General features: G+C 40.6%; 1 protein-coding gene across 1 annotated transcript in view; it reads left to right on the forward strand.

Moving 5' to 3' along the window:
* Positions 1 to 19,848, forward strand: part of crlf3 (cytokine receptor-like factor 3) — a 31,667-nt gene extending 11,819 nt beyond the window's left edge. Inside the window, exons 3-9 of the mRNA XM_072368740.1 lie at positions 8,587 to 8,794; positions 8,913 to 9,000; positions 9,071 to 9,248; positions 11,495 to 11,723; positions 14,757 to 14,895; positions 14,972 to 15,084; positions 17,219 to 19,848. Coding sequence (XP_072224841.1) covers positions 8,587 to 8,794; positions 8,913 to 9,000; positions 9,071 to 9,248; positions 11,495 to 11,723; positions 14,757 to 14,895; positions 14,972 to 15,084; positions 17,219 to 17,484 — 1,221 coding nt within the window. The 3' untranslated portion in view covers positions 17,485 to 19,848. The remainder of the gene's footprint in view (positions 1 to 8,586; positions 8,795 to 8,912; positions 9,001 to 9,070; positions 9,249 to 11,494; positions 11,724 to 14,756; positions 14,896 to 14,971; positions 15,085 to 17,218) is intronic.
* The last annotated feature ends 622 nt before the right edge of the window (positions 19,849 to 20,470 follow it).

Below are 20,470 nucleotides of genomic sequence, written 5' to 3' on the forward strand. Positions count from 1 at the left end.
AAATTTGTTTAAACTGGTATTAAAGCATCACAAACTGGTATTAAAGCATCTTAAATTGGTTTAAACTGATATTAAAGCATCTTAAACTGGTATTAAAGCATCACAAACTGATATTAAAGCATCTTAAACTGGTTTAAACTGGTATTAAAGCATCACAAACTGATATTAAAGCATCTTAAACTGGTTTAAACTGGTATTAAAGCATCTCAAACTGGTATTAAAGCATCTTAAACTGGTTTAAACTGGTATTAAAGCATCTTAAACTGGTTTAAACTGGTATTAAAGCATCACAAACTGATATTAAAGCATCTTAAACTGGGTTAAACTGGTATTAAAGCATCACAAACTGATATTAAAGCATCTTAAACTGGTTTAAACTGGTATTAAAGCATCACAAACTGATATTAAAGCATCTTAAACTGGTTTAAACTGGTATTAAAGCATCACAAACTGGTATTAAAGCATCTTAAACTGGTTTAAACTGGTATTAAAGCATCTCAAACTGGTATTAAAGCATCTTAAATTGGTTTAAACTGATATTAAAGCATCTTAAACTGGTTTAAACTGGTATTAAAGCATCACAAACTGATATTAAAGCATCTTAAACTGGGTTAAACTGGTATTAAAGCATCACAAACTGATATTAAAGCATCTTAAACTGGTTTAAACTGGTATTAAAGCATCACAAACTGATATTAAAGCATCTTAAACTGGTTTAAACTGGTATTAAAGCATCACAAACTGGTATTAAAGCATCTTAAACTGGTTTAAACTGGTATTAAAGCATCACAAACTGATATTAAAGCATCTTAAACTGATATTAAAGCAACTTAAATTTGTTTAAACTGATATTAAAGCATCTCAAACTGGTATTAAAGCATCTTAAACTGGTTTAAACTGGTATTAAAGCATCTTGAATTGGTACAAACTAAATACTTAGACAGGTCATGCAAATGACCCTCATAAACTGCAGATCATGTTGATGCAGCTCATGTAGCGGAGACCGCCTCCACCCAGTCGCAGCTGTTCCATCTTACATTATCTGGGGGGGGGGTTTCTTCCCATGACCCTCCCTCTTTCTCACAGAAATGATGGCTCACGACCAGATAATGGGAATCCAGGAAGAATAAGAAAGAAGACGGCGTGTGTTTGAAAGCCCAGACAATGCTATCGCTGCAGCATCAGGGGAGGAGTCCAAACATTTGGGGAAACTATTCCTCCCTGAGGTCGGATCATCTCGTGGGATATGGAGGGAGGCTTCGGGCATATTTTTAGATCTGGTTATTATTTTTACACACCCAGAAATATTGATTATCAGCCGTCTGTGTGGCGCTGATAATCCACAGGAAGTGCTGTGCTGCCTCCCGTGGAAAATGTGATCTGGAAAAAGCCTGAAGTGTGTTTCCATTCTCACAGCCCTGGTGTCCCTCTTTATCTGTCCACTTCCTACCTCTCTGTTCACTCATTGTGAAATCTTTGGGCCTGTGTTTCTGTGTGTTTTTTTCTTGAAGAGGAATTGAAACATGGCCTCGAACCAGCCAGTTTCCTCACCCTCTACGTGGCATCGACTCTGTGTGAGGTAGTTGAAGTCGATGGTTATGATATTGCATTTAAACGTATTAATTTTCTTTTTCGGAATCCAGGAAAAACTGAGATCATTGTTTTTAGTCCTGAAAACCTCAGAGACGATCCAACCACACAGTTACTCCGGATGGCATCGCCTTGACCAATGATAGCATACAGCTTTCCAAGTTATTACACATAACAAATGCTATTTTAATCATAACCCATCTTTACCGATCAAGTTTCATGTTAACATAGCAGCCCTTCTTCTTCGATATCAGCCTAAAAACTCGCTCATTTGTGGAGCTTGTATGTTGCTTTAATAAACTGGTATTAAAGCATCTTAAATTAGTTTAAACTGATATTAAAGCAACTTCAATTTGTTTAAACTGGTATTAAAGCATCTCAAACTGGTTTAAACTGATATTAAAGCAACTTAAATTTGTTTAAACTGGTATTAAAGCATCACAAACTGGTATTAAAGCATCTTAAATTGGTTTAAACTGGTATTAAAGCATCTCAAACTGGTAGAAACTGATATTAAAGCAACTTCAATTTGTTTAAACTGGTATTAAAGCATCACAAACTGGTATTAAAGCATCTTCAACTGGTTTAAACTGCTATTAAAGCAACTTCAATTTGTTTAAACTGGTATTAAAGCATCTCAAACTGATATTAAAGCATCTTAAACTGGTTTAAACTGATATTAAAGCAACTTAAATTTGTTTAAACTGGTATTAAAGCATCACAAACTGGTATTAAAGCATCTTAAATTGGTTTAAACTGGTATTAAAGCATCTCAAACTGGTAGAAACTGATATTAAAGCAACTTCAATTTGTTTAAACTGGTATTAAAGCATCACAAACTGGTATTAAAGCATCTTAAACTGGTTTAAACTGATATTAAAGCAACTTCAATTTGTTTAAACTGGTATTAAAGCATCACAAACTGGTATTAAAGCATCTTAAACTGGTTTAAACTGATATTAAAGCAACTTAAATTTGTTTAAACTGGTATCAAAGCATCACAAACTGGTATTAAAGCATCTTAAACTGGTTTAAACTGATATTAAAGCAACTTCAATTTGTTTAAACTGGTATTAAAGCATCACAAACTGGTAACTTTCCAAGTTATTACACATAACAAATGCTATTTTAATCATAACCCATCTTTACCGATCAAGTTTCATGTTAACATAGCAGCCCTTCTTCTTAGATATCAGCCTAACAACTCGCTCATTTGTTGAGCTTGTATGTCCACGGATGGTTTCTACCCCAGAGCTGCCACAAACTGGTATTAAAGCATCTTAAACTGGTTTAAACTGATATTAAAGCAACTTAAACTGGTTTAAACTGATATTAAAGCAACCTCAATTTGTTTAAACTGGTATTAAAGCATCACAAACTGGTATTAAAGCATCTTAAACTAGTTTAAACTGATATTAAAGCAACTTAAACTGGTTTAAACTGATATTAAAGCAACCTCAATTTGTTTAAACTGGTATCAAAGCATCACAAACTGGTATTAAAGCATCTTCAACTGGTTTAAACTGCTATTAAAGCAACTTCAATTGGTTTAAACTGGTATTAAAGCATCACAAACTGGTATTAAAGCATCTTCAACTGGTTTAAACTGATATTAAAGCAACTTAAACTGGTTTAAACTGATATTAAAGCAACCTCAATTTGTTTAAACTGGTATTAAAGCATCTTAAACTGGTTTAAACTGATATTAAAGCAACTTAAACTGGTTTAAACTGATATTAAAGCATCACAAACTGGTAACTTTCCAAGTTATTACACATAACAAATGCTATTTTAATCATAACCCATCTTTACCGATCAAGTTTCATGTTAACATAGCAGCCCTTCTTCTTCGATATCAGCCTAACAACTCGCTCATTTGTGGAGCTTGTATGTCCACGGATGGTTTCTGCCCCAGAGCTGCTGTTTGGAGGTATGCTGCCACCCTCCCTCATAGATCTCCCTCTTCAGGATCCTCCACAGGATTAATAGGGTTGAGGTCAGGGGTGAGTTATACCCACAGCAGCCAAAGATTCAGTGGTTCTTGAGGATAGTACATTGGTTTGCATGAAAATGATTTCACTGCAGAAGGCACAGTTCTTCTTTTTGTACTATGGCAGGAAATGGTCAGTTAGGAACTCCACACATTTTGCATTTGAGGTCATTTTGACACTTTCATCTCACTGCCTTTTATTCCAGCCCAAAACATCACTCAGCCATCTTCTTGCTGATGTCACAGCCTTGTTGGGACATGGTGGCCATCCACCAGCCATCCAGAACTGCATCCATCTGGACTATCCAGTGTTCCAAGGCATTAATCAGTGAATTAAACTGTTGAAAATGAGTCTTAAAGCAACTTAAATTGGTTTAAACTGGTATTAAAGCATCTTAAACTGATATTAAAACAACTAAGATTGGCTTAAACTGCTTCGTAAACTGGTATTAAAGCATCTGTAACTGATACAAACGGATATTAAAGCAACCTAAATTGGTACAAACTGGTATTAAAGCAACTTAAATTTGTATAAACTGGTATTAAATCATCTCAAACTGGTACAAACCGGTATTAAAGCATTGCAAACTGGTACAAACTGTTATTAAAGCATCTTAAACTGGTTTAAACTGATATTAAACCAACTTAAATCTGTTTAAACTGGTATTAAAGCATCACAAACTGGTATTAAAGCGTCTTAAACTATTTTAAACTGATATTAAAACAACTTAAATTTGTTTAAACTGGTATTAAAGCATCACAAACTGATATTAAAGCATCTTCAACTGGTTTAAACTGCTATTAAAGCAACTTCAATTTGTTTAAACTGGTATTAAAGCATCACAAACTGGTAACTTTCCAAGTTATTACACATAACAAATGCTTTTTTAATCATAACCCATCTTTACCGATCAAGTTTCATGTTAACATAGCAGCCCTTCTTCTTCGATATCAGCCTAACAACTCGCTCATTTGTGGAGCTTGTATGTCCACGGATGGTTTCTGCCCCAGAGCTGCTGTTTGGAGGTATGCTGCCACCCTCCCTCATAGATCTCCCTCTTCAGGATCCTCCACAGGATTAATAGGGTTGAGGTCAGGCGTGAGTTATACCCACAGCAGCCAAAGATTCAGTGGTTCTTGAGGATAGTACATTGGTTTGCATGAAAATGATTTCGCTGCAGAAGGCACAGTTCTTCTTTTTGTACTATGGCAGGAAATGGTCAGTTAAGAACTCCACACATTTTGCATTTGAGGTCATTTTGACACTTTCAGGCTTTTTATTCCAGCCCAAAACATCACTCCGCCATCTTCTTGCTCATGTCACAGCCTGGTTGGGACATGGTGGCCATCCAGAACTGCATCCATCTGGACTATCCAGTGTTCCAAGGCATTAATCAGTGAATTAAACTGTTGAAAATGAGTCTTAAAGCAACTTAAATTGGTTTAAACTGGTATTAAAGCATCTTAAACTGATATTAAAGCAACTAAGATTGGCTTAAACTGCACCGTAAACTGGTATTAAAGCATCTTAAACTGATACAAACAGATATTAAAGCAACCTAAATTGGTACAAACTGGTATTAAAGCAACTTAAATTTGTTTAAACTGGTATTAAATCATCTCAAACTGATATTAAAGCATCTCAAATTGTTACAAACTGGTATTAAAGCATCTTAAACTGGTTTAAACTGATATTAAAGCAACTTAAATCTGTTTAAACTGGTATTAAAGCATCACAAACTGGTATTAAATCATCTCAAACTGGTACAAACCGGTATTAAAGCATCGCAAACTGGTACAAACTGTTATTAAAGCATCTTAAACTGGTTTAAACTGATATTAAAGCAACTTAAATTTGTTTAAACTGGTATTAAATCATCTTAAATTGGTTTAAACTGGTATTAAAGCATCTCAAACTGGTATTAAAGCATCTTAAACTGGTTTAAACTGATATTAAAGCAACTTAAATTTGCTTAAACTGGTATTAAAGCATCTTGAACTGGTTTAAACTGATATTAAAGCAACTTAAATTGGTTTAAACTGGTATTAAAACATCACAAACTGGTATTAAAGCATCTTGAATTGATAAACTGGTACAAACTAAATACTGAGACAGGTGAGCCGAAATAAAGGGAAACTGCTAAATACTAGTTTGAGATTGATTATGAGTGATGGAAACAGACAGAATAACCAACATAAGCTAAAACCTCCACAGAGGAACTACCACCCCAATGTTTATTTAACTGAAATCCTGCCGGCACCATAATTTGTAACACATTGTGGTTCCCTGAGAATCTTCCAGTTGATCCACGATGCTGCTGCCAGAGTTCTGACGTGTTCTGCCAAGAGAGATCACATTTCTCCTGCTTCGGCCCTAAAAATTCCTCTTATTACGGATAAAGCTCTTCGTGGCCATTTGGGGAACAATGAGATCTTTCACATTTCACCCCAAAAGATCCCTTTGCTCTCAGCTGTAAGCTCCAGATTGGGAGGCAGAGCCTTTAGTGTTCAGGCTCCTCTCCTCTGGAGTCAGCTCCCTCCTTCCAATAAGGCAGCGGTCACCCTTTTATTGGTCCTCAAACTGGTATTAAAGCATCTTAAACTGGTATTAAAGCATCTTAAACTGGTTTAAACTGATATTAAAGCAACTTAAATTTGTTTAAACTGGTATTAAATCATCTTAAATTGGTTTAAACTGGTATTAAAGCATCTCAAACTGGTATTAAAGCATCTTAAACTGGTTTAAACTGATATTAAAGCAACTTAAATTTGCTTAAACTGGTATTAAAGCATCTTGAACTGGTTTAAACTGATATTAAAGCAACTTAAATTGGTTTAAACTGGTATTAAAACATCACAAACTGGTATTAAAGCATCTTGAATTGATAAACTGGTACAAACTAAATACTGAGACAGGTGAGCCGAAATAAAGGGAAACTGCTAAATACTAGTTTGAGATTGATTATGAGTGATGGAAACAGACAGAATAACCAACATAAGCTAAAACCTCCACAGAGGAACTACCACCCCAATGTTTATTTAACTGAAATCCTGCCGGCACCATAATTTGTAACACATTGTGGTTCCCTGAGAATCTTCCAGTTGATCCACGATGCTGCTGCCAGAGTTCTGACGTGTTCTGCCAAGAGAGATCACATTTCTCCTGCTTCGGCCCTAAACATTCCTCTTATTACGGATAAAGCTCTTCGTGGCCATTTGGGGAACAATGAGATCTTTCACATTTCACCCCAAAAGATCCCTTTGCTCTCAGCTGTAAGCTCCAGATTGGGAGGCAGAGCCTTTAGTGTTCAGGCTCCTCTCCTCTGGAGTCAGCTCCCTCCTTCCAATAAGGCAGCGGTCACCCTTTATTGGTCCTCAAACTGGTATTAAAGCATCTTAAACTGGTTTAAACTGATATTAAAGCATCTTAAACTGGTTTAAACTGATATTAAAGCAACTTCAATTTGTTTAAACTGGTATTAAAGCATCACAAACTGGTATTAAAGCATCTTAAACTGGTTTAAACTGATATTAAAACAACTTAAATTTGTTTAAACTGGTATTAAAGCATCACAAACTGGTTTAAATTGATATTAAAGGAACGGAAATGTGTTTAAACTGGTATTAAAGCATCACAAACTGATATTAAAGCATCTTGAACTGGTTTAAACTGATATTAAAGCAACTTAAATTGGTTTAAACTGGTATTAAAGCATCTCAAACTGGTATTAAAGCATCTTAAACTGGTTTAAACTGATATTAAAACAACTTAAATTTGTTTAAACTGATATTAAAGCATCTTGAACTGGTTTAAACTGATATTAAAGCAACTTAAATTGGTTTAAACTGGTATTAAAGCATCTCAAACTGGTATTAAAGCATCTTAAACTGGTTTAAACTGATATTAAAACAACTTAAATTTGTTTAAACTGGTATTAAAGCATCTTAAACTGGTTTAAACTGATATTAAAGCAACTTAAATTTGTTTAAACTGGTATTAACACGTCTTAAACTGGTATTAAAGCATCTTAAACTTGTTTAAACTGATATTAAAACAACTTAAACTGATATTAAAGCAACTTAAATTTGTTTAAACTGGTATTAAAGCATCTTAAATTTGTTTAAAGTGGTATTAAAGCATCACAAACTGGTATTAAAGCATCTTAAACTGGTTTAAACTGATATTAAAGCATCTTAAACTGGTTTAAACTGGTATTAAAGCATCTTAAACTGGTTTAAACTGGTATTAAAGCATCTTAAATTTGTTTAAAGTGGTATTAAAGCATCACAAACTGGTATTAAAGCATCTTAAACTGGTTTAAACTGCTATTAAAGCAACTTCAATTGGTTTAAACTGGTATTAAAGCATCACAAACTGATATTAAAGCATCTTAAACTGGTTTAAACTGATATTAAAACAACTTAAATTTGTTTAAACTGGTATTAAAGCATCACAAACTGGTATTAAAGCATCTTAAACTGGTTTAAACTGTTATTAAAGCAACTTAAATTAGTTTAAACTGATATTAAAGCATCTTGAATTGGTTTAAACTGATATTAAAGCAACTTAAATTGGTTTAGTCAGCTCCCTCCTTCCAATAAGGCAGCGATCACTGCTTTAAGAATTAAATCTTCCCTTTTTAAAGGAGCCTGACTGGACCCAAAGAGCTGCTAACCAGCATCGTGATGCTGCTGAGCTGCATCTGTTGTTGAGCCAGATATGACCCTGGATGTGTTGAACCTGCTTTCAACATTTCTAATCAGACTTATTTGAAACCTCTGGACCTGCAGCGGGACCTTTGAGTCCAGATGTGTGAACTTAAAGCTGAGGACCGGTTCAGCGATAAAGTTTAAAGCTCCGAGAGGGAGATCATCTCCCAGCTGTGTGGTGGAGCAGGGATTTTTGTTGGTTGCTTTTATTTGGGGCCAGTTTTTTTAACTAAAAACATCTGGCGGATGTTTGTGAAACTCAGGTCTTCCTCACCTCGTCCTCCTCTGTTCCTCAGGTTCGGGGCAGCTCGGGTCAGGCCCGCGAGGCCCTCCGGAGGCACTTTGCGGAACTGCAGGCGGCAGCGAGCCGGTTGCTGGTGGAGCGGCTGGCCAACCTGCTCGCCGAGGTGGACGCCATCGAGGCGAGCAGCATCAAGCCTCTGGATGACTGTCAGAGCCTCATCGAGCACGGCGTGGGCCAAGCCGACGAGCTGCTGAGAGAGGGTGGGCGCCATGACAACATCTGCACATCTGTCCTCTTTTTGAGGAAGGAAGTTAGCTGCAGTTTGGCTGCTGTTGAGAGAACTGAAAGAGGTTTTTCTTGGTGGTAATCTGTCCGCAGGAGAGGCAGCGCTGCGTTGTGGTCTGGGGGAGAAGGAGGACAAACTGGGCAGTTTTACCAAGAAGGCCATGCACATACAGCTGGACAGGTAGGGCAGACTGTCGCTGTATAACTGCAGTTACCGGAGGAAATACGTGCTAAAAACAGATGTCTTCCAGCCTGCCAGAGGTTCCAGCGTTGGTGGACGTGCCGTGCGTTTCAGCCCAGCTGGATGACTCCCTGCTGGGTCTGCTCAGGGACCGGGTGTCCCGCCACGGCGCCGTCTCCTCCCATCCGCCGGTCCAGATAGAGGAGCTGCAGGAGAGACCGGGCAGCATCCTGGTCCGCTGGTGTAAGGTGAGCAGATAACGGGAATAAACTACTTCAACGGGACTTTTTATGCCCTTTTTTAACGATTAGAAACAATTTATTTAGAGGTATGGGACAGGCTTCTGTCAAAGTACTTGTTGGTTTAAGCACAGTGACGCTCTTTCTGACCCCGAATGAAACAGCTCTGCTAAAGGTCAGCAGCTACTCCAACCAGTAAACACAGACATAATGAAGCTATTCCTGCAGTCACACCAAAAACACTCCAACTTTATACATATTTATCTATAGTTCCTCTATTGATCCCAGAGGGAAACAGTTTAGCAGTTAGCTGTAAGCTAGCAGTTAGCTGTAAGTTTGCAGTTAGCTGTAAGTTTGCAGTTAGCTGTAAGTTAGCAGTTAGCTGTAAGCTAGCAGTTAGCTGTAATTTAGCAGTTAGCTGTAAGTTTGCAGTTAGCTGTAAGTTTGCAGTTAGCTGTAAGTTAGCAGTTAGCTGTAAGCTAGCAGTTAGCTGTAATTTAGCAGTTAGCTGTAAGTTAGCAGTTCCCTACCCCCTCTATCTCTGCACTTTATCTTTCTGCACTTCCTTCTATGCCTGCACCCTATCTCTACTCTGTCACCTCTGACAGAGTCGGACTCCTGGGTTCCTTCTATGTAGTTTATTGTTAGCTTTATATAGCTTGTTAAATCTTCATTTGTAAGTCGCTTTGGATAAAAGCGTCTGCTAAATACATAAACATAAACATAAATATAGCAGTTAGCTGTAATTTAGCAGTTAGCTGTAAGTTTGCAGTTAGCTGTAAGTTAGCAGTTAGCTGTAAGCTAGCAGTTAACTTTAAGCTAGCAGTTAGCTGTAAATTAGCAGTTAGCTGTAAGTTAGCAGTTAGCTGTAATTTAGTAATTAGCTGTAAATTAGCAGCAGATGCTAGCAAACAATGCTTTCTCATCAACAGTAATGGACCAAGATGTGCACAGCATAACTCGTAGTAATGCATGTGTTCCGTTAATTACTGCGTTTAAACATTTTGGATATATTAACCTCATTAAACAGTTGTACCTGGAGACCTGCATCTTTATCAGAAACATGCTGATAATGTAACGCTAACACACCCAGAGCGGTACACGGCGTTCAATGTAGCAGTGAGAGTGAGGAGAGGACTGGTGTTGTGTTGGAAACACACCTTAAACACAGCTGCAGGTTGTCTGAGTTACAGAACAGAACCGTTCAGCTAGAAAGCTTCAGCTAACAAAGTAATGTGGGAACAATAATGTTCATCTTTCAGAAAGGAACAGCAGGAACTCCTTAGAAGTTGGTGTACGTCATCTTCATTAGCTAAGCTGTTAGCGTTAGCTTCAGCTAACAAAGTAAAGTGGGAACAATAATGTTCATCTTTCAGAAAGGAACAGCAATAACTCCTTAGAAGTTGGTCTACGTCATCTTCATTAGCTAAGCTGTTAGCGTTAGCTGTTAGCGTTAGCTGCTGCTAAAGGAAGAAATAAATCAATAAATAAACCATGAGGAGTTATTTCTCAGATGCTTCCATTTCCCTGCTCTGAAGTTCAGGCTCTGAGAGTTGGAACTGATCCTCTTTGTGGCTCAGTTCCTTCAGTCCAGCGTTGAACTGGACCAAGTTGTTAAAACAGTGGGATGAAAAGTGTTTGCTGCACATTCACAGTCTTTAGCTAACTCTGCTGGAACATTAGCCTCAGATATAGTTTATCCACTGGGCTCTTATATCCTCTGAGGCTGCTGCTGGATGGAAGATGCATGCTCCTCAGTGCAGCTGACAGCAGAACATTTCCACCAGAAGCTGGCTTCATCCGCCCAGCAGGGTGGATGTGCGTGGGCTGGGCTTAGCAGAGGAGGCGGAGCCAACTTAAGGAGTGAAATGAGGAACTTTCAAACAAAGGGGAGCTAAATAAATACCAGGGTTGTGTTTTTGGGGAGTTTTACACCTGCTGGTGACTCCAGACGCCCTGATATCTGCTCCCAGGAACAGGAAGAAGGGATTTTACCTTCAAAGTTGAACAAAATGTTTGCAGTTAACCATATATATTCAGCAATGTGACAGAAAATTAAAGCATGTTCTTAAAGCCGTACACTGAAGTTTCTAAACTTTAAAAGATTTAATTATCTCCCTTCAAACCCTGGTGGAAACACCTGGTTCCATCAAAGGTTCCTGTTTCTTGGGGAATGTTCCACCATGAGTCTAAATGCAGAGAAATGTTCCCATAAATACCTTAAAATAAAGACTTTTCCTTTTTTTTTGTATCAGGTGGATGAGGACTTTGCAGCAGCAGATTACCGGATGCAGTACCGGCGGTCTGGCAGCGGGGGGAGCCAGTACGAGGACGCCTACATCGGTCGGGACTGCGAGTTCTTGGTTCTCCACCTGGACCCTCACACAGATTACCTGTTCAGGGTCTGCGCCCGCGGGGAGGGTCGCACAGAGTGGAGCCCCTGGAGCATCCCCCAGACGGGATACACCACCCTGGCACCGCACGGTAGGCAGCGGTGTCACGGCGACCCTCTGAGGACGCCTTTGTTGAACTCGTGCAGTGAAAAACATGTTGATGGCAGAGGAAAGGACAAAGCAGCTTTATAAAACTAAAGCAGATGCTCGGTGACGTTAAAACCCGATGAAAATTGACTGAAAACTGACTGAAAAACTGACTGAAAACTGACTGAAAACTGACTGAAAAAATGACTGAAAAAATGACTGAAAAATGACTGAAAAAATGACTGAAAAAATGACTGAAAACTGACTGAAAACTGACTGAAAACTGACTGAAAAACTGACTGAAAAACTGACTGAAAACTGACTGAAAACTGACTGAAAACTGACTGAAAAACTGACTGAAAACTGACTGAAAAATGACTGAAAAAATGACTGAAAACTGACTGAAAAACTGACTGAAAACTGACTGAAAACTGACTGAAAACTGACTGAAAACTGACTGAAAACAGACTGAAAACTGACTGAAAACTGACTGAAAAAATGACTGAAAACTGACTGAAAACTGACTGTAAACTGACTGAAAAAATGACTGAAAACTGACTGAAAACTGACTGTAAACTGACTGAAAAAATGACTGAAAACTGACAGAAAACTGACTGAAAAACAGACTGAAAACTGACTGAAAAACAGACTGAAAACACTGACATCTCATCTTGGAATATGTGAAATATCTGTTCTGTGTAATTCAGGTTGTCGGCTGACCTCAGTTTTTGTGCACAGGAAGTTTTCTGAATTTAGACAAGAACAGAAGCGACTTCAGATGATCTGATGAGTTAAACCCTGTTTTTTTTATTTGGCCAGGTTGTACTTCCTCATTACCGTAACTTCAGCCTGTCGCCACAGTTCCTGCAGCAGCAAAACAGATAATTATAAAGTCATGCAGATTGTGAGGGACAGAAAAACGGGTTTTATTTACCCAAAGAACATAATATCAGGGCCCTTAAAAGAAAATGAACAAAACAAAGTAAAGTCATAACTTCAAACCAACTGTTAAGTAACTTAACACAGAACCAAACAGGAAACCAAGGAGAACTTAAATACTGGCTGATCAGACCAATTTTGAACACAAGAGGGGGGGGGTAACACATACTAACAAATAAAGAAACAGAACCTAACAGTTAATTTAATAATCACTCAAACAAAGAATTAACTAAATAACTAAATAAACAAATTACTTGTAAATCTAAAGGAATACATCTTAACATCTAAAGGATGTAAACTACACCGTGCCCCCCCCCGATGAAGCTGCCTTGGTACAGGCTCATTGCACTTCCTGTGCCTGCAGCTTATGCTCACTTTTGCCCCCCCCCCCAGCTCTCACATGCCCCCCCCCAGCACCAATAGAAGAAAAGAAAACAGGTTTAACATATAAAACAGATTTAACAAAGTTGAAAATACAATTAGATCTAAATGTGCCGCTGACAAACAGAAATAAAGTATTTAAACTAAGTTTAACCAAATATGTAAACAAAATTACATCAAAGGATACACAGAACACAACTGAAAGTGTCGGGGGTTACCGACTGTTTAGCTGTAGGTGCAGCCGTCACAGGAGATGTTTTTACGTTCATCTCTTCTCAGCCGAGGCAGCTCCAGTTCTGACTTGTAGAAATCACTGAAACTCGAACCAGTTTTGTATATTTTGGGATAACCGGTTCCAGAATAACACCAAAGGCACATTCAGGGCTTTTTTCAAGGTGTTAATAGATTATCGTTTCTTTGCATTTTTGAGTTCTAAGGAACAGAGGCTTCCTGAGGTCAAACTCTTTGAGTAAAACTGCTTCCATCAGAGACTGGGATTGGGATGATGGTGACCAACCGCATCTTTAGGACTTTGTGACCACTGGGCTCCAACCTTTTCAGGAACCTGGTTCTTTTAGGGGGTCCTTTCATCGATTGAGGCCAAAAAAAGAGTCCAGGAGAGAAGTTTTAGCCCCAGAAAAGGACCCGGATCCTTTTTGATTGATCAAATATTCAGGGTTTTAATTCCATCTTTCTGTCTCAGTCATCTAAGGTTTAATATCCAAAGTTTCTCCTAGAATCTGTGAATTTTATGACTGAATGAATGGTTGTTGCTCTTGGTAACATTTGAGAATGAATAAAAGACTCGGTAATTAAATCAGAGCAATAGGACGTTAATTTAAGATTTTTAACAGCTGTTTTGCCATAAAACTTAAATTGAAAACACCTAAAAGTCTTTAGAAATGTGTAACATTGCCAGAATTTGAGGTAATTGGGGTGCAGCTACACGTTTCAACCAACTAAATTAGCCTAATATTCTCTCAACCTCAGAATTTAGAGGATATGCAACAAACACAGGACTAAAATGATCTTTTAGCTCCTTTTTATGTGATAAGAGAGTATAAACTACTCAGAACAGTGAAAATAGAGCAATAAAATCTGATTGTTTCACAGCAAATGTATTCCAAGGCAAAGAAAAACACCCAAAACCCTTTTGGTTCTTAAGTGTATAACATAGATGGGCTTTGATTTAATACAGCTGAAGTTTCAGTAGTTTCAGGGTGGAGAGACACATTTCAGAGGATGGAATTTGCCTTAATTAGGGCTAAAATAACTTTTTATAAGGTATTTATAAGCAAACCAGTTCTTAGTCTGAATTAATCTGAACTGGCTCGGTTCAAATTGGTCAAAATGAGGTAAAAGAGATGCAATAATGCTGTTTTACCTTCAGGGAACCTTAAATGAAACTTAGGCAGGATGGGAGAGGTTGGCGTGTTGGATGTAGGAGACTCTAACTGGACCCAAACGGTTCTGGACGGATGAGGAGAAAGCTTGGGTGGTGCTCCCCATCAGTGGAGAAGATGTTCGATGAACCAAACCTCTGAAACGAGTCTGGCCTGCTGGCGTCCTGGCGCCACATACCACAGAGCAGCCGTGGAGGCCGTGGAGCGTCGACACCTCGGAGCGACATATTTCATATTCTAGGAGAGAAGCAACAACACAGAGTCCCACAACTGCCTTTGTTCATCAGCTGTTTGTTTGTTTTCTTGTCATCCAGAGTGGCGTTCAGGGACTGAAGGTTACATCCTGAGCAGCAGGAAAAACATCGCCCTGCGCAATGACTCCTCCCAGACCCGCTGCCCCGTCCTCTACTCCAGCGTCCCGACCTACTTCTGTGGCCAGACGCTCACCTTCAAGTATGCACACCTTTACTCTCCCGGACTGGGAAATGGGGAAATCCGCTGTAGTTTAACCACGTTTTTGTGTCTGTAGGATCTCTGCGGCGGGTCAGATGGATCGGCGGGACAGCCTGGGCGTTTGCATTGACAGCGAGAGGGGGGAGGAGTCACTTCAGCGGGACCAGGCTGTCTGCATTTCCACCAATGGTAAGCCGACGCAGGCAGGCTGAGCCTTGGGCCTCCGACTGTCCAAAAACACGCATGTTGGGTTGATGGTGATGTTAAATGGACCAAAAACTGTCTTTCTGACACAGAAAGTGTCGTCGTTACCACTCCGATAGCCTCGCTTGTGATCTCGTGTAAATTAGCTTCCTCTTCTTCTTCTTCTTGAGTCGCATTATGGTTCAGAAGTTTACATCCTGGAGGGTTAGGAGACCAGTTAGGAGACCAGTTAGGAAACCAGTTAGGAAACCAGTTAGGAGACCAGTTAGGAAACCAGTTAGGAGACCAGTTAGGAGACCAGTTAGGAAACCAGTTAGGAAACCAGTTAGGAGACCAGTTAGGAGACCAGTTAGGAGAGCAGTTAGGAGAGCAGTTAGGAAACCAGTTAGGAGACCAGTTAGGAAACCAGTTAGGAGACCAGTTAGGAAACCAGTTAGGAAACCAGTTAGGAGAGCAGTTAGGAGAGCAGTTAGGAGACCAGTTAGGAAACCAGTTAGGAGACCAGTTAGGAAACCAGTTAGGAGACCAGTTAGGAGACCAGTTAGGAGACCAGTTAGGAACCAGTTAGGAGACCAGTTAGGAGACCAGTTAGGAGAGCAGTTAGGAGGCCAGTTAGGAAACCAGTTAGGAGAGCAGTTAGGAGGCCAGTTAGGAAACCAGTTAGGAGACCAGTTAGGAAACCAGTTAGGAAACCAGTTAGGAGAGCAGTTAGGAGAGCAGTTAGGAGACCAGTTAGGAAACCAGTTAGGAGAGCAGTTAGGAGAGCAGTTAGGAGACCAGTTAGGAAACCAGTTAGGAGACCAGTTAGGAAACCAGTTAGGAGACCAGTTAGGAGACCAGTTAGGAGAGCAGTTAGGAGGCCAGTTAGGAAACCAGTTAGGAGAGCGTTGCAGTAGTGAAGGCGGGAGATGACCATGGCCTGCACCGGAGCCCTTGATAGGGGCCGTTCGGTCTCTGTAGGACCGGTGCCAGAGTTTGGTCCGCATTGCCGGCAGTAAGTCGGATACGTTTCCGGTGAGAGTTGGACTCCGTCAGGGCTGCCCTTTGTCACCGATTCTGTTCCTACCTTTTATGGACAGAATTTCTAGGCGCCTCCAAATCCGAATCCGAGACTATGGTTCTCAGCCGGAAAAGGGTGGAACGCTCTCTCCGGGTCGGGAATGAGATCCTTCCCCAAGTGGAGGAGTTCAAGTATCTCTGGGTCTTGTTCACAGTGAGGGACGAATGGAGCCTGAGATTGACGGCGGATCGGTCCAGCGTCTGCAGTGTTGCTCTGCACCGACCCGTCGATGTGAAGAAGGAGCTGAGCCAGAAGGCGAAGCTCTCTATTTACTGGTCAATCTACGTTCCCATCCTCTCCTATGGTCATGAGCTGTGGGTAGAGACCGAAAGAACGAGATCATGAATACAAGCGAAGGAAATGGGCTTCTGGGCTCTCCCTTAGAGATAGGGTGAGAAGCTCAGTCACCCGGGAGGAGCTCGGAGTAGAACCGCTGCTCCTCCGCATTGAGAGGAGCCAGATGAGGTGGCATCTGGTTAGGATGCCCCCTGGACACCTCCCTGGTGAGGTGTTCAGGGCCCGTCCCACTGGGAGGAGACCCGGGGAAGACCCAGGACACATTGGAGAGACTATGTCTCTCGGCTGGCCTGGGAACGCCTCGGGGTCCCCCCGGAAGAGCTGGAGGAAGTGGCCGGGGACAGAGACGTCTGGGTTTCTCTGTTAAAGCTGCTGCCCCCACGACCCGACCCCCGGATAAGTGGTAGATGATGGATGGATGGATGGTGTTTGCTTGGTTTCTGGGTCTTAGGGTTGAGCAGGTTTTCCAGGAAGCCTGTGGGCGGAGTCTGGTTCAGCTGCACTCGCTCCTGCTTTCCAGACCCCCGGAAAAGCGGCAGATGATGGTTCAGATGTTTACATCTTACTGTAAGAGTAGATGTGGGCGGGGCCAGTTAGCTAGTTCCCGTATGGGAACTACCTTTATGGCGGAGTGTGATAAAGTTAAATGACGGCTGCTGGTGGCGCCGGTTCGCTGTCGCTCCCTAAGCTTTGTCCGGCCACAGGACGCTGAGGTACATTCTCCTTCCAGGAGTGAAATGAACGCCTATTTTTTCCTTTCAGGTGCGGTTTTTGTCAACGGTAAAGAGATGACCAACCAGCTGCCCGCCATCACCGTCGGCTCCGCCGTGACCTTTGACATGGAGGTGGTGAGCCTGTTCCCCATCAGCAACAACAACCTGAGCGAAGGCGGCAACTTCAAGCTGAGGGTGACCATCGGCTCAGGGAACCGGGAGGTGGTCTTCGATTGGCTGGTGGACCAGGCCGTGGACTGCCTCTTCTTCGGCTGCTCCTTCACCCACTCAGGCTGGAAAGTACTCGTGTTTTAGAAGAACGGATCCTCCATTCGGCGCCGTTATCTCTTCCTCTCACATCCGAGGTGCGTTCAGGGTCTCTGGAAAAACGAGGAAAAACCTCCAACATCGCCCCAAAATGTCCTCATTGTGACAACAGCTGAATTCCAGACACTTTTGCTATCATTTATTTCTGTTGGGATCTGTCCAGACGCCATAGATCACCATGACAACAGCTGTGAAGAACGCTTCTGTTCTAACTCGCTAATGCAAAGCGGATTTTTTGATTCTGTTCAGCAAAGAGATGAAACTAGGTAAAAGTGTGAAGCTCGGAGGGAACATTAGAGCAGCACGAGCGTTTTAATGAGCGTCCTCGTGCGTGTGCACGTCAGTTTATCCGTCAGAAAAGGGTCTTTATTTTAGTGTTTACGCCTTTTTTATTCCCAGATGCTTGTTTGTCGTCTGTCAGATGCGTAGTTTTAATTTTGTCTCTTCTGTTGTGCCATAGTCGTGGAAAGCAGGACTAACGAGGCTTTAATCCGACTTGAGTTCTGAGCTGGTAAAAAGACCAGATTTATAAAGACGTGCACGTTATTAGTGTGTTGTTCACGCTAATGTTGGTCGTCATTAAGGTTTTGGTCAAATGAAGCGTCCTCAGGTGCTTTTAAAGATAAACGAGGGGAGAAAAGCAGTGGGCCTGAGATGGAACCCTGAGGGATCCCATTTTTAACGGATGATGTAAACGTGCGATTCTCTGGGAGGAAATGAGTTTTATCCTGTTAAGTTCGGACTCTTTGTGCAGCCAGCTGTGATCCAGCTGTTGGTGAGTTTTCATTTCAGTTTGATAAGAAGGCCTTCGTACAAAGTTGGTCGTTGTTTACAGCTTTTGAGTTTTTTTTTTTTCATATTTGGGCTGTTTGTCTTATTTTAACAGTTTCACAGCCTTTTTTTCATTTCTTATCTCAAGGAAAATCATCACTGTGAAAGTGTCTTTTGCTTCCTTTCCACAACCGTTTGACGTTAAAAGGGACAGTTCAACAAAAAAAAGCAAAAAACAAACCTAGCTGAGGGTTTTGGGGTCAACATAAAGGTCTAAAATGAGACGTAGGCTTGTTTTTAACCCCTTAAAGTATTCCTCCTACATTTCACTGCAGCCTCTTACTTCAGTCAGTTGACTTGTGCTCAACTTAACTTAACTTTCAGAGTTTTTAAGCTGAAAACGGTCCCTCAGGCCCAGAGGAACAACACGCCTTTCATGCAAATATCGCTCACTTTTTCTTGTTTCCTTCCTTTTTTGCCTATTTTATTCCTGCCAATGATCTCATCATAGAAACTGGGGCTAAAGGTTCAGAGAAAGAGATTCAAGATGAAACTAAAAGGTCCAGAAGTCATTTCAGAATTGAAGTTTTATCACAGAAAAAGCTACAAACATAAATGCACCACATTGTATTCAAAAACATCTGTGAAACATCTGGTTGAACCGTCACCAAACTGATACTCTGAAGACAATCCTGACAGTATTCACAACTCCGGCTGTTTTGAACGTTAAGGAGCACAAATATAAGACAGTTTTCGGTGAATGGGACCAGAACTGGTGACTCTGAAAGCCTCGTTCACTCGTTTCTGTGCGTTTTCTTTGTGTTTGTGGTGACAGTATTTTATTTAAACTCCTCCAAAAAGCCTCAGAGCAGCGGAAATGAAACCAGGAAGTTGTAAATGTTCAGCAAAGACAATCAGTAAGCAGCAGATTAACAAACAATCCCCATCTTTCTTTGGTTTTACCTAATTTTTGTGGAGCATTGTAATATTTTATAACCAAACAAGAAGCTCAGGTGAACAGTTTTCTGGATTGTCTCTTAACTCAAGTCTTAGAGTTGGCTTCTGACTGCTTATTCGTCTTGAATCAACACCACGAGATTGTGATTGATGTCTCATTTTGGCACTTACTCGCAGCCAGATGATGGTTTTAATGGTTAAAAGAAGTTCACACACCAGGGGGCGCTGCAGAGGAGCACCACCGTCACTTAAGAGCTGTTTAACAGTTAGAAAAGCACATAAATTAGGTATTTTTTCACATATTTCAGGACACGATACGTTCTTTTTATTCCATTTATGTAAAGTTGTCACTATTGAGAGGATTTTCTGAACAATTTAGCTAGGTTTGAGGTTTAAAGGGGACGCTGACTCAGCATGTCTGCAGAGGATAAGTGACTCAGATGCATGAAAATCTGTCTGTTCACTGTTTTAATGACAAATTCATGTGATTATTTGTCCTTTCTCTTTGTCTGCTGTCACTTTTAGCCTGTTTTTGGTCTCTGGTTGGGAGTGCAGGGCCTTAAACTCAGTAAAACTCTGTTTGGATAAACGTTAGATCAAGAAATAAAAGGTTTTTACTCCTCATGTGTTGACTTTTCTATCTGCGTGATGTTTTCATGACATGACAAACCTGAGCAGTGGATACATATCAGTGGAATCTGCACAGATAGTGGAATGATGCTGAAAACAGAGCTTAAATGGTGGAGGATTCATTCGCCACCACTGACTCATTTGTGGACCAGTTTCAGCCGCCAAATATCATAATTTATCCGATGTTTCCTTGTTTGTCTGCTCACCTGGATTCATCCTTTGGGAGCACAGCAGGAGTCTGGTTCGGGTCCTGAAACCAGCAAACAGAACCTCAGAAACACCTTTTCCTGCTCCTGGTGACTGAAGCATCAAAGCAGTGCCACCTGCTGGTCAAACATCTGTATTACATCTGTGTTCACTGCTGCCATCCGTCACATTTTGATCAATAAAGTCAGGTTCTGCCATGTTTCAGTCTCATTTGATTTAAAATATTATATCAAAACAAATATAAATCTTTACTTATTTTCTTACAATCCACAAGAATCCAAATGTTTTCTCATTTTAAACTTTTAATTTACACATCTGTTCTCTTTTCTACTATTATTCATAAATAAGACGCCCCACTGTCGCCCTCTAGTGGAAACAGCGAGGAACTGCAGTGTGGAACCAACAGCAG

Source organism: Leuresthes tenuis, unplaced genomic scaffold, assembly GCF_036924035.1.
Source record: "Leuresthes tenuis unplaced genomic scaffold, fLeuTen1.0.hap1 SCAF_17, whole genome shotgun sequence".
Taxonomy (NCBI): domain Eukaryota; kingdom Metazoa; phylum Chordata; class Actinopteri; order Atheriniformes; family Atherinopsidae; genus Leuresthes; species Leuresthes tenuis.